Below are 13,259 nucleotides of genomic sequence, written 5' to 3' on the forward strand. Positions count from 1 at the left end.
GTTCAAGGGCTGGATACAACGATAATTTCCTCTAAATACTACAAACATTTAACCACTTGTTTCTTGAGATAGCTCACCAAGGTGAATCTTGGACAGATAGAAGGACACACAAACAATCCAAAAACGAAATGCCACCTTGTAATTGAGGCATGATAATTGCATTGTGTGTTGAATGGTATTTACGTACAGTTATGGATTAGAAGAAATTTATCATAATTAACATTTAGCATTATTAACATAATCGATTTTTTTATGTTCAAGGATTTTTCAACCACTAAGCCTCGCAGATCATTTCTAGTTATGAGATATTGTTGGACCGTCTGGCATGCACATCGAGTTTACAATTTATTTACATCATTTGTGATCTTCAAGTCAGGAGTCTGTGAGGGCCACCCCGAAAGCTTCTGCTTGAATTTCTTGTAGTAGCTCATAGTGGATTTAATTTTTCTTTTTCTGTTGTAAAACCAAGTCTTTGTTCAGCTTCATTTTCTAGACTGACTGTGTCATATTTCCTTCTATAATTTGCCCATATTTACTGGAATCTATTCATAACCCCATAAATAAAAGATCTACCCCCAGGCTTAACTGTTTGCAAGGTGTCCTTTTCATCTAACTATATTCCCTTTCACTGCATACATAACTATGATGAAAGTGGACAAATCATTTTTTATCAGTCCACTTTTTTCAAAATGGCTCTGATTTATATTATAAATATACATACTGTTTTGTATAATTAATTTGTATAAATGACCTTTGATGATAAGGTCACATGTAAGCTTTCTTTTAACGACTCTTCCATGCAGAGCATGTTTGTGCAATGCTACTGAGACTTTTGCACATGCTACATTTTTAGGTTAATCAAATATATATGTGCATTTTGCAGGAAAAAAAGCCGTTTGCTGTGTTTTTACTTGTTTTCATTTCAAAAAGCAACTAAATGTATGATTCGGACAAAAGTATGTAAAAATTTGCAAACTCCGTACACTTCACAATTAGGGCCAGAGTTACCCGGCCTAATGTGTTGTGTTTAGTGCTTGGAGCAGTTTGGCAGTGCAACGTATGGATCGGCTCCTTGAGAACACAGTGACGTGTTTTGCGGAATTTTTATCTGGGAAAACGTTCAGTTCCTGTTGGCCATCACCTCCCATTGACTCTGCATCTGTCACCTTGTTAATCTCTCTTCCTGCTACACATGAACACACTGACAGGGGACCAGGTCAGTGAGAACCCACCAAACTGGACATTTGTACACTATAATGTAAATAAAAAATGTCCATACATTTTTAAACTTAAGGTATAAATTAGGAGCTCTGTGTCTAATTTTCTAGTTTTATACATAAGAACAAAACCTACATGCAATCGTAAATCTAAATCAGTAATTAATAAGTATTATTAAACATATTGAGGAAAGTGATAATTCTATAAGAAATCTAGAAAATAAAATGTTTGGAAATATTCTTGTTTCAAATATAAGTTTACTAATTGCATAAAAACTTTTATTTTTCTGTACTAGATTTGTCCAGTCAATTGCACATATGCCCCACCCACAGGGGAGTATCTAGGACTTATAAAGAATGTGGTTCCATCTTTATACTCTCTCAGGGCTTCTCCATTAGTAAGAATAAGCAATACCATTTTATCTACCTGCAGGTTCCTCTCAATGACAATCCTGCAGCCCATCTTCACAATCACTGCTGGTTACACACATACCACACAGTCTAATTCAAAAGAATGGGCACCTCTGGATAAATATTTTTCAAAAATGTCAAAATGACTAAAGAGAAACTCCACACCAAATGTTAATGCAGTTATCTTATATCTGATTAACATAAAAATAAATGAAATGTAAATTGCGGGGTGTGAAAATAAAAAACAACACTTCAGGTGTAAAGTCTCAAAACTTAATTAACTCATTAGGTCTTGATTGGCTTTGATTGGAATTTAATCAAGGATATCCATTAGGAATAACAAACTGTAGATTTTCAGACTGTAAAAAATACTTAACTGAGGATGTGAGAAAGAATTTGATTGATATATGTAGCTTAGTGGGTAAGGCATTGGACTTTGCCCAACGGTTGTAAGTTCAAATCCCAGCCACACCAAACCTGAGCAAAGCCCTTAATACCTTAACTGTGCAGCTGTATGAATGAGATATACACTGCCCGTCCAAAGAAAAAGTATGGATTTAAATAAGCTAATAGGTAAGAGCCTCCCATTAATTACTGCATGGATGATTATGTTTCAGCTGTCAACAAGCTATTTAACCTTAACTGATGCAGTAAGTAGCTTTTTATTTCCTATACAACCATGTCGGAAGACACATCCTGTGGTCGCGGAAAGGATGTTAATCTGTTTCAGAAGGGTCAAATTATTGACATGCATCAAGCAAAGAAAACATTTAAAGAGATTGCTGAAACTATTAAAATTGGGTTAAGAACTGTCCAGTGCATTATTAAACACTAGAAGGATAGTGGGGAACCATCATCTTTAAGGAAAAAAATCTTGAATGATCGTGATCGGCGATCATTTAAACGTTTGGTGAAATCAAAGATTAGACTCTGGTGGAATGGAAGGTCATGTGGTCTGATGAGTCCAGATTTACCATGTTCCAGAGTGATCGGCGCATCAGGGTAAGAAGAGAGGTGGATGAACTGTTGCACCCATCATGCCTAGTGTCTACTGTACAAGCCTGTGGGAGCAGTGCTATGATCTGTGGTTGCTGCAGTTGGTCAGGTCTAAGTTCAGAAACCTTATGTGCCCAAAGAATAAGGTCAGCTGACTGCCCGAATATACTGAATGACCAGGTTATTCTATCCATGTATATCTTTTTCTTTCCTGATGGCACAGGTATATTCCAAGATGACAATGCCAGGATTCATTGGGCTCAGTGGTTCAGGGAGCACGAAACATCTTTTCCACACAAGGATTGGCCTTTACAGATTCCAGACCTTAACCTAATTGAGAATCCTTGAGATGTGCTGGAGAAGACTTTGTGCAGTGGCCCGACTCTCCCATAATCAATACAAGAGCTTGGTGAAACATTACTGGAACTCTGGATAGGAATAAGTGTTGACATTGCCAAAGATGCCACGGCGAATGCATGCTGTTATCAAAGCTAAAGGCGGTCCAACGAAATATTAGTGTGTGTGATGTTTTTTTGCCTAGTGTTTGTAAGTCACTCTGGATAAGGGTATCACCCAAAAGATGTAAATGTGTCTGTGTTAAAAAGTATAAAAGACAACATGGAGACATTTTAGAAACAGGTGCTAATGAAGTAACTCTTTCCACAATCACCAAAAGAAAAAAAGGGGGTAGTGTTTACAGAGAGAATATCCAACAATGGTTAAGCCTGAAGATGCATAGGTAGATGAAATAACATGTTGTTTAATTAAGTATATGCAAAAAAATTGTTCATAAGTCAGGACACTGAAGCTGAAAAGTCTAAAACAGGATATTGTTTTACTTTGTTTACCAACATACTTTAAACCCCACCATAAATTGCTTGAACAAATGCAAGCTGAAATGTATGTAGGTAGATGTTAAACATGGTGTGCATGCAAGATGGTCCAACAATATCTCAGAACTAGAAATGTTCTACAAGAAATATTAGATCAATATAACAATAAGACATCACTAGCTGGCTAGAAAAAGCCATCGCAAGCTGTGATATTTGCCGAAAAGAATGTTACTAACTAATATTCATAATATTAAAAGTTGGTAGGTACTAATATTTGCAGACATCTTGTGAGTTTGCTGTAGAACTTGTGTTTACTTCTTTGTACCTGAAAAATGCAGACGGTACAATTTAAATGGTAGGCTTTTGCAATTTTATTGTTCAGTTTTATTTTAAACATCCTTTTATTGTAAAATAAATAAAGATTTTAAACCACTTGCATACCACCAATACGCATGTAATCTTCAGCCTCTGTCTTTAAGCATCTACAGCCAATTAGGGAAAAAAAGGCGCGTTCCTGATTAAATGAAATCAAACGTCCGCCACAGAGCTGTATTGCGCAGGCGTGGTAAGAGCTGTACAGTTGGCGCACGCGCGTACAGAGCGGTACAGTTAGCGCGTGCGCGTATGTAGCGGTACACTTGGCGCATGCGCATAGAGAGCGGTTTGTTTATGCGCTGCAAAAAAGGGGAAAAAAAAAAAAAAAGAAAGAGGCGAGAGCGTAATGGCGGCGAGCAGGCTGTGATGAGCTAGCGAAAATAGCTTGGACACACCTCGGGAAAGCTCAGTCTCTCCTTACACTTTCACACAACCACACGCACGGAAACGGCTCCCAAAATGCAGATCACACTGAAAACCCTGCAGCAGCAGACGTTTAAAATTGACATCGACGCAGAGGAGACGGTGAGACACGGCCACTCAAACGGCGCCAGGGCTCGGGACGCGCGGCCGCCAAAGTTGGCTTGTGACCGCGCTAGGCTAACTCCATACGTACACCCACATAGTTCGCGTTTGTGACAGACGGTAAACTTCGCCGCATGTGGAAACGTATTTTACCTGAATTATGTGCGTTTACGGAGAATGACTGCGCTGTACGCTAGTTTAGGTGTGAGAGAAAAGTTGAGAGCGGCAGCACAGCTAATTCTCAACTCTCCATGCTATCATGAGGCTACTATAAAATACTACCATAGTTGACGTTAGTGTTATTTAGTAAACTTTGTCTACTCGTCCTGGTGTAGTCAAACACCTAGTCTTTGATTCAATAATTGTTTTTACTGCTTATTTGGAAATGGAACCGAGTTTAAATTAGTTAGCAAGTTGTCCTGCCCTTCGGCTAATTATTATCTACTTAACGCTAACTGACTAGCGAATTAACTATACCTTCATTAGTTGGTAGGAAAACGCCCGGACCAACATGCGCCTATCTTTATTTTTTTTTTTTCTTATTTCGAAAATAACGCCTTTGTTGGGAGAAAAAAAATGTTTTAACTATGAACACATGCCTAGTTGTGCTTTCTGGTTAAAACGGTCCCGTTAGCTTGCTAGCATTGTGTGGCCTGCTGGATCACATGCAAGTTGGCTGAATCATGAACGAGCTAAAACCCCGATCGTCAATATTTTCGTTATATGTTTTTGCGATATATGTTTTTGTGAGTTTTTTTAATACGCACTGGCACTCCTCACGTTGGTAATCAAATTTGCTATTTGTGTCGTTTTTTTAATGTATATTTGAAGAGAAATGAAGGTGGGATAAAGTTGAGCTCGGGCCTGAACCTGTGCAGCTGCAGTGACTGTCAATCATTTTCACGCCTCCAGGAGCTCTTCGTATCACGCTCATGTCTTAGACATCGTGTGTGATAGCTTTCTTATTGATTTGATTTATTAATACAAATGTTTGTATATAACAAGGATACAAATAGTTGTTAGTATTGCCAAGCTGCCACTCTTGGCCCTTGAGCAAGGCCCTTGACCTTCTCTGCTCCAGGGGCGCTGTACCATGGCTGAGGCTGCACTCTGACCCCGGCTTTCTAACAAGGCTGGGATATACAAAGAATTTCACTGTACTGCAATGTACACGTGATAAGTAAAAGTCTCTTTCTTTCAGGAGTCTCTTTTTCTTAAGGGTTCTGGGTTATCTATTGGAAAGTGGGGGGGTTCAAGTCCAGTGTCGGCCCTTGAGCAAGGCCCTTGACCTTCTCTGCTCCAGGGGTGCTGTATCATGGCTGATCGTGCACTCAGACCCCTACTTTCTATGAAACTGGGATATGTGCAGTTAGAAATTCACTGTTATGTCTTGTACATGTAAGAAAGAAAATATCTGTGTAACTGTTTTCGACACCAAATGTTGATATCTTGATAGCAGCAGCAGCTCTGACAGAAGCCCAGGTTTATATTTTAATGTGCTTATTCTGATACATTATCAACCCTATAATAACTCGTTCACAGGAACTCGCATGTCAGTTGCTCTATTTGTTGACATAAGTATTATTGTTTTTAAGTAGACTTTAATAAGCTTGTGTGATGCTGTGTATGATTGTTGACCGAGTCTTCAGGACAGGAGTGTACACTTTGCAGATTTCAATTTAAAATATTTTGAAATTAGTCTTACTGCCGTTCTACAATCGCGTAAATACAATTATAAACCGATTAAAAGTATGACGTGTAAAGAGTTTTGTCGAACAGTTGTAGTTAAATAAGAATGAAAACATCTGCAACCGTGCTGTTCTAGGAACACAATTGGAGGATTGTTCTAGTTGACACTTCTATACATGAAATACTTATCTGGTAGTCATTACGGAAGATTTCTGAAACGATTGCTTATTATATTAAAGGATCCTTTTTGTTTTTGTGACATTGTTGGATTTTATTAAATGTCCTGTTTTGGTAATGTTTATTTTGCTTTGGGAACAGTCACTGATGCTGATATGATTCTCAAAGAACAATAAATAAATCATCCTGTGTGTGGTAGCGATAACTCTGCTTCATCATGCCATTCAGTATTTTACTATAACAGCACACCTGTGTCCCCTAAAGGTGTGCAGGTTTCGCATTATAGTACACATGTAATTGGGACACAGTTTATTACTCATTTTGTTCTTTAACTGGCTAAATGTTACTTTAACAAACAAAATGAGAACTAAGTATCCATAGATAAAATCTGACATTTTGCTTTGTCATTCTCTATTTGGGGTGTGTGTGTGTGTGTGTGTGTGTGTGTGTGTGTGTGGAAACTTGAGCAGTGTTTCAAACTGTATGCTGTAAATGCAGTAGTGTGGTCACTTAGTGAGCTGTAGTGCACTAATAATAGCTGGATAATATGGTAGAAATGGAAATGATTTTGGATGACCTCTATATAGTCATCATTGTAGTGTATAGCGTTAGACTCGAGTGCTCAGTGTTTAGTTTAAGAGAAATGATAGCGACCCAAATACATATTTCACACAATAATGCTGTTTGTATACATGGCACACACTGCCACTGCACCGCTGATCTCTCTCCGTCTGTTTTCCAGGTAAAGGCGTTAAAAGAGAAAATTGAGAATGAGAAAGGGAAGGAGAGTTTTCCTGTCGCTGGACAGAAGCTGATCTATGCAGGTTTGTCTTTCTCTCTGTGTTTGTGTCCTGAGAGAAGCAGTGTTTGAAATGAGTGATGTGGGTGTTTGCATGAGAAAGGCTGACAGATATATGCATAAAGACAGAAAATGAGAGACATGCAAAAACATTTGCCAATCTGGACAAATGAATTCCAATTGAAAGGTCTGAATTAACTATTTATATGAATTTATTGCATGTTTAATGTGCACTTATTAGCATTAAACACTGAGCTTTTGTTCCTTCAGATTCTGTATTTGCCTCAGAATGTGGGTTTGATGAACTTCAAACTTATTTTGAAATAGATGAGAGCATCTATTTCAAAACATGGGCAAATGCTCAAAATGCACACAATTGCTCTGGTACTAATCAGACACTAATTTCTTATTTTACTTTTTTAATAATTTTTTTTCTTGGATTATAAAGGGACTTTATAGGGGATTATAAAGGGAAATAATATTACCTACCTTGTTCATTTGACTAGAATGTAATTTGAATTAACCAGAGTCTGTTTGCTTAAATAAGACCAAGGTTTCTACAAAAGCATTTTTTTTAAATTCTTGTTGAACTACCAGTCACGCTATTAACAGATTCTCAGCTGTGTGCGTGTGTTAACATAGACAGTGGGAGACAGGAGTAGAAAGATATGAACTGTAAGAGAAAGAGACAAGAAGATTGAACGAGAGCCTGAGAAAGCTGGAGAGGGAGAAAGAGACAGGCAACAATGAAGATATGATTGATAAGTTGTCTATAATTATTTTGCTGATGTGCTCTGCAGGTAAAATCCTAAATGATGACACTGCGCTAAAGGAGTATAAGATAGATGAGAAGAACTTTGTGGTTGTCATGGTAGCAAAGGTAAGAAATTAATTTCTCTGATCAAATAGAACGCTAGCCTTTTATTTTTTTGTCTTTTTATTTTTATTTTTTTTAGTAATTCAGAAAGGGTAGAGTAGAGCTGTAGTGTTTCTTAAGCTTAACTTTCATTCCAAACACAGTGGATCAGCAGTGATGTAGTCAGTGTGACACTTTATTTATTTTATTTATTTATTTAGCATTTTAGCACAAGCCATGAGGCTAATGTAGATAACAACCAGTTTTATTCTGAAATCGTGATGTGGATACGTGGCGTTTAATTGGCCTCTGCAGTTTTCTGTACAGGCCGAATGTAATGAGTCAAGTGCAATTCTAATAATAGTCATTTTCTAAAAGTATCAAGATATTAGTGCTAAAAAATATTTATTTAGGAATAGTATTTAGAATTTTAGCCAAAAGCAACAGATTAGAGAGGCAAAAATCAGCTAACCCTGTTCCAAATGCTCTGCAGAACTGTGTAGATTTAAGGCTTTTCAGATTGTAAAAACTGTGTTTCCAGCCTAAAGCTGCACCTGCAGCCACTCCATCTTCAACTACTGCAGCATCATCAAGTAGTTCCACATCTAGCACTACAACTCCCACAGTCCCACCCGCTGCTGCACCCGCCACCACCACAACTACCACTGACACCACATCTGACACCACATCTGAAAGCAGCGTTAAAGAGGAGAAAGCAGCAGAGGAAAAAACACCATCTTCTACACCTGCCGGGTATAATACATTCGTCATACACACCTGAAACTGATCTCCTATACATCAAGTAACTGGCACACCCAGAACTCATCACACACACTTAACACCAGTTGAGATTGCTCTACCAGTTTTATTTGTGCATTATTTTACAAGTTAATACACAAGCTGGGCAAATACTGATTAATTGTAATATGCGTCTCCTTTCTCCTGCAGTTCTGGCAGCCTGACGAACGTCAACATTTTCGAGGAGGCGACTTCGGCCCTGGGTAAAGACCACTTCACCGGGAGATTGCAGTCTTAACAAACACCTCTCTTTTACATTCAGTACCATTCCTCTAATGGAGTGATCCTACCAGGATGGATTTAATTTCACATTAATGAATCACTTGACCTTTCCTGAAAGCAAGTGGGTTTAAGTGGACATGTGAGATTGGGGAAAGGGGGTGGTGGTTATCGTAATGCAATCTAATCAGCAAAAAACATCACAGTACAGGTAGTCGTCGACTTACGACCACAATTGGGACCGACAAATCGGTCGTAACACGATTTGGTCCTAAGTAGAGTAGGCTATATGTACAGTACTGAGAAATGATGCCGGAAGCTGGTGCGCACTGTTGAATGGTCGTAAGTTGCACGGGTTGTAAGTCGACGACTACCTGTATGTCATGCAATTTAACATCGTGTAAAGACTACCGTTATATCACACAAGCCTGACACGTGGGATCTGAGAACAATAGCGCTGGAGCCGATAATGCATTATACACAGAGAAATGCACTGAAGATATAGGCCTTGAATGCCATTAGATCGCAGCAGTACTATTTAAGAAGTGTACATGTTGAAATATATACTTATTAAGGATGATGGAGCTGTATAATGAGTTGTTTGTGTGTTTGCAGTGACTGGACAGTCGTATGAGAACATGGTGACTGAGATCATGTTAATGGGCTATGAGAGAGAGCAGGTGGTGGCGGCGCTGCGTGCCAGCTTTAACAACCCAGATCGAGCTGTTGAATACCTGCTCACGGTGAGAGGGGTGGGGCATGAAATGGGGCTTCTGAGAAGCACTGGGAGATGATCACGTTACAGATGATAAAGGGGAGAAGGACCACTTTGTAATGAGGAAAGAATCTTGGAGGAATTGAGAATGAAGGAAGGTTCGAAATGAGAGAGATTAGGAATTGAGAGGGGAAAAAATGAGGAAAGAGGTCAAAATGTGATTAGGGTGGGGGGAGGTGGAAATATGAGTAAACGAAGCTGATATAGAGGTATTATGGCTGGATTAGGAATTTGCAGAATGTCAAGGATTATAGGGCATTTATTGAGCAATTGGGAATAATGATGGCATTGTGTAAGAATTGGGGAAAAAGGGATTGTAGAGATTAAAATTTGGGTTAAATTAAAATGTGGGTTTGATTAAAAATTAAGCACAGTGATGAGGGATTTTAGATGGATTGAGAATGAGGTAGCATTTGTAGCTATTAGGAATGAGGTAGGGATAATGGAGATTAAAATTAGGTGATTAAGGATGGATTAGGAAAGAGGAAGGGATTATGGAGGCATTAGTAGTAGTAGTGCCTGGAGGATTATGGATAGATTTTCAATGCAGGCTTGTGATACTTGGAGTCCAAAGAAGCAGAGACTATTTGTGGTATTAGGGGTTAAATGAGGATACATTGGTTAGGGTTTAAAAAGGATCAAATTAATGCAGCATTGTTTTTATTTATAGCTTCTTGGAAAAAGTTTGAAATGTGGGTATTTTTGTTTGTAGGGAATGCCAGTGGAGAGTGAGGGAAATGTAGGCAGTTCTGATCCTGCACCTCCAGTAGGGGGCACACCAGCTGCTTCTACAGGACTGTCATCTCCATCCAGCACAACACCTACACAACCCACTGCTGGATCAGCAGGTACACACACTCATACACACAACAAAATAAATCATACAACAGATAAAATATATGTATGTATGTGTGTGTGTATATATATGTGTGTATATATATATATATATATATATATATATATATATATATATATATATATATATATATATATGTGTGTGTGTGTGTGTGTGTGTGTGTGTGTGTGTGTGTGTGTGTGTGTGTGTGTGTGTGTGTGTAATTAATTAATGACTGTTGGGAGGTATAGTCAGGTGTCCAAAGACACAGTGCTGGAAATGATTGATGATGAGAGAGAAAAAATGAGATATATTGTGGCTCTTGATCATTTTCAGATAATGATGTATAGACTTGTTTATATGTGTGTTATGCATAATTTCTGAATTAACTTTCCTGTGTGTGTGTGTGTGTGTGTAGCTAATCCTCTGGAGTTTCTAAGGAATCAGCCTCAGTTTCTGCAGATGAGGCAGATCATTCAACAGAACCCCTCACTTCTGCCTGCCCTGTTGCAACAGATCGGCAGAGAGAACCCCCAGTTATTGCAGGTACACACACACACCCCAGTTACTGCAGGTATAAACAAAGCCCTCAATTATTTTGTGTGTACAGACACTGCAGGTAGCTGTAGGACTGTGACTTTTGTCAGATATTTATGAATTTCCTATATTCCCCTAAATAAAACTAAACGTTTACTTGTTTCCACCTCGTCATATAACCTTATTTTTGTTGTGTGCACTTTTTCCCCATTAGCAAATCAGCAGCCACCAGGAGCAGTTTATTCAGATGCTGAATGAACCTGCGCAGGAAGCAGGGCAAGGAGGGGGAGGGGGGGTTTCTGAGGCTGGTGGTGGGCACATGAATTACATCCAGGTCACACCCCAGGAAAAGGAAGCAATTGAGAGGGTGAGTCACTTAGGAACACTACACCATATTCACTATATAGTGCGCTGTTGTGTGGGTTAGGACCAGCCTTCAGGCTCTGCACTTCACTACAGACTGAAGTAAAGACACACTGCAAATACAAAACCTTGTTTCCAGTGATAAACCTATACACTCTAATTATCCTGGACTTTGACTTTAGGCTGCTTTTGTTGTTTGTAGTGTAAAAAAAAATCATTCAGCAGTCCCTGTTTTTCCTCCATTATTAAAAAAATAATATTGTTTCTGGGGCCACCATGGACACACGTAATAATAATAATAATTTCAGATACAGATAGTCATTGTGTTTCAGCTTGTGTGTGTGTTTATACCAGTGCTGAAACACTAACCCCTAACTCTTTCTCTCATGTCTGTAGCTAAAGGCGCTTGGATTCCCAGAAGGACTTGTTATTCAGGCCTACTTCGCTTGTGAGAAGAACGAGAATCTGGCTGCCAATTTCCTTTTACAACAGAACTTCGATGATGACTAAAAGCTCTTTCTTTTTTTTTTTTTGTTTTTTTTTGTTTGTTTTTTCTCCCAATTCACCTGCTTTTTTTGTTTAGTTCTTTCCCCTTCCTTTCCCGTTAATCATACTGCAAAAATAGATAAAATGATATTCATACATAAAACCCCTAAACAGGCAGTCTTGATCTATTTTTCTTTACACACTGGATGACTCGGCTGTTTCATCTGTATCTGCTTTGTAAAGGCAATTATGTTCATTTGCTCAATTGGGAATTTAAGTAAAAAAAAAAGAAAATTCATCACACGATGTCCTCTGATGACCTGGATATTTTTTTTTTGGCTTAAATTCATCATTTTATTTTTTGCTGAAATGCAGGTTCATAGGGTCCATTCTCATTTTACTTCATCACTGAGTAATTGTGGCTGAGCTGCGCATACATTGTTGATTTTTTTTTTTAAACACCCCCGCCCCCCCAAAAAAAAATCTTTCGCTCGTGTTTATACCTTGTTTCACAGTCGAAAGGTATAGGGACCCGAAACACAATTTTAAACATTAAAAAGATTTTTAAAGCAACCCAGTTGCTGTATGTATTTTGTTTTAGTTAAGACTTTACTTTGTAGTGCATGCAATGCAGAGATTTTTCTGTGCAAATCCATGAACTTGTTTTAAAGGTTAAAGGCATGTCCACATGCTCCACTTTGATTAGTGTGGACAGTTCCACATTCTGCACATATACTGTCCTTTTTCCAGGAAGAAATAAAAGTTTTGAACATAAACACACTTCATGTGTCTGTAAGCTTGTTAAGTAGAACTGCAGATTAGCACTGCGTTCAGGGGGCGTTTGAGTGATCAGGGGATGAACAAAAACGATTTTAAATGATGCATTAAAAATGTTTGTAAAATTTAGGAAGTAGTAGGTCAGTGGTTAAGGCTCTGGGTTACTGTTTGGAAGGTCGGGGTCCAAGCCCCAGTTTCACCAAGCTACCACTCTTGGGCCCTTGAGCAAGGCCCTTAACCCTCCAGGGTGCTGTATCATAGCTGATCCTGCGCTCTGTCCCCCAGCTTCCTAACATTGCAGGGATGTGTGTAGAAAGAATTTCACTCTGCTGTAATGTACATGTGACAAATAAATGCTTTTCTGTAAAATAATGCATAAGGGCATAACTGCTTAAATCGTATAACCTCAATCAACAATGGCAAGAAGAAAGAATGAGAAGAAGAAAAGAATGGAGGATTGTCTCGAGTGTGTAGGACATGTGCTACACAACTTTTTATTTTTGGGTTTATCTTTAAATCTTTTTTTTGAGAGATTACTTGAATAACCTGACAATTTATTAAATCCGAATCGGCTGATCAGGGTCCGAATTC

At 38.5% G+C, this 13,259-nt stretch overlaps 1 protein-coding gene and 1 long non-coding RNA gene across 2 annotated transcripts; one reads left to right on the forward strand and one right to left on the reverse strand.

Annotated features, from left to right (window-relative positions):
* Nucleotides 1-3,204: 3,204 nt before the first annotated feature.
* Nucleotides 3,205-3,993, reverse strand: LOC124398189. The gene is made up of 2 exons (XR_006928028.1): nt 3,899-3,993; nt 3,205-3,782 (listed from the first exon to the last, which is right to left on the reverse strand). It is a non-coding gene; the product is annotated as an uncharacterized LOC124398189 (long non-coding RNA).
* A 158-nt stretch (nt 3,994-4,151) lies between these two features.
* rad23b (RAD23 homolog B, nucleotide excision repair protein) lies at nt 4,152-12,671 on the forward strand. The gene is made up of 10 exons (XM_046868270.1): nt 4,152-4,357; nt 6,966-7,047; nt 7,823-7,902; nt 8,420-8,631; nt 8,827-8,879; nt 9,511-9,638; nt 10,383-10,518; nt 10,924-11,051; nt 11,257-11,409; nt 11,802-12,671. The coding sequence occupies exons 1-10, from the start codon at nt 4,292-4,294 to the stop codon at nt 11,913-11,915; spliced, it is 1,152 nt and encodes a 383-aa protein (XP_046724226.1). The 5' UTR covers nt 4,152-4,291; the 3' UTR covers nt 11,916-12,671.
* Nucleotides 12,672-13,259: the final 588 nt, after the last annotated feature.

Source organism: Silurus meridionalis, chromosome 15 (genome assembly GCF_014805685.1).
Source record: "Silurus meridionalis isolate SWU-2019-XX chromosome 15, ASM1480568v1, whole genome shotgun sequence".
Taxonomy (NCBI): Eukaryota; Metazoa; Chordata; class Actinopteri; order Siluriformes; family Siluridae; genus Silurus; species Silurus meridionalis.

What these genes read in the sequence shown, in the direction of transcription:
- rad23b (XM_046868270.1), top strand. Translation starts at nt 4,292, where the DNA reads ATGCAGATCACACTGAAAACCCTGCAGCAGCAGACGTTTAAAATTGAC. An exon ending in AGAACCCCCAGTTATTGCAG is followed by an intron (nt 11,052 to 11,256) that starts GTACACACACAC and finishes TTTCCCCATTAG; the next exon opens with CAAATCAGCAGCCACCAGGA. An exon ending in AAAAGGAAGCAATTGAGAGG is followed by an intron (nt 11,410 to 11,801) that starts GTGAGTCACTTA and finishes TCATGTCTGTAG; the next exon opens with CTAAAGGCGCTTGGATTCCC.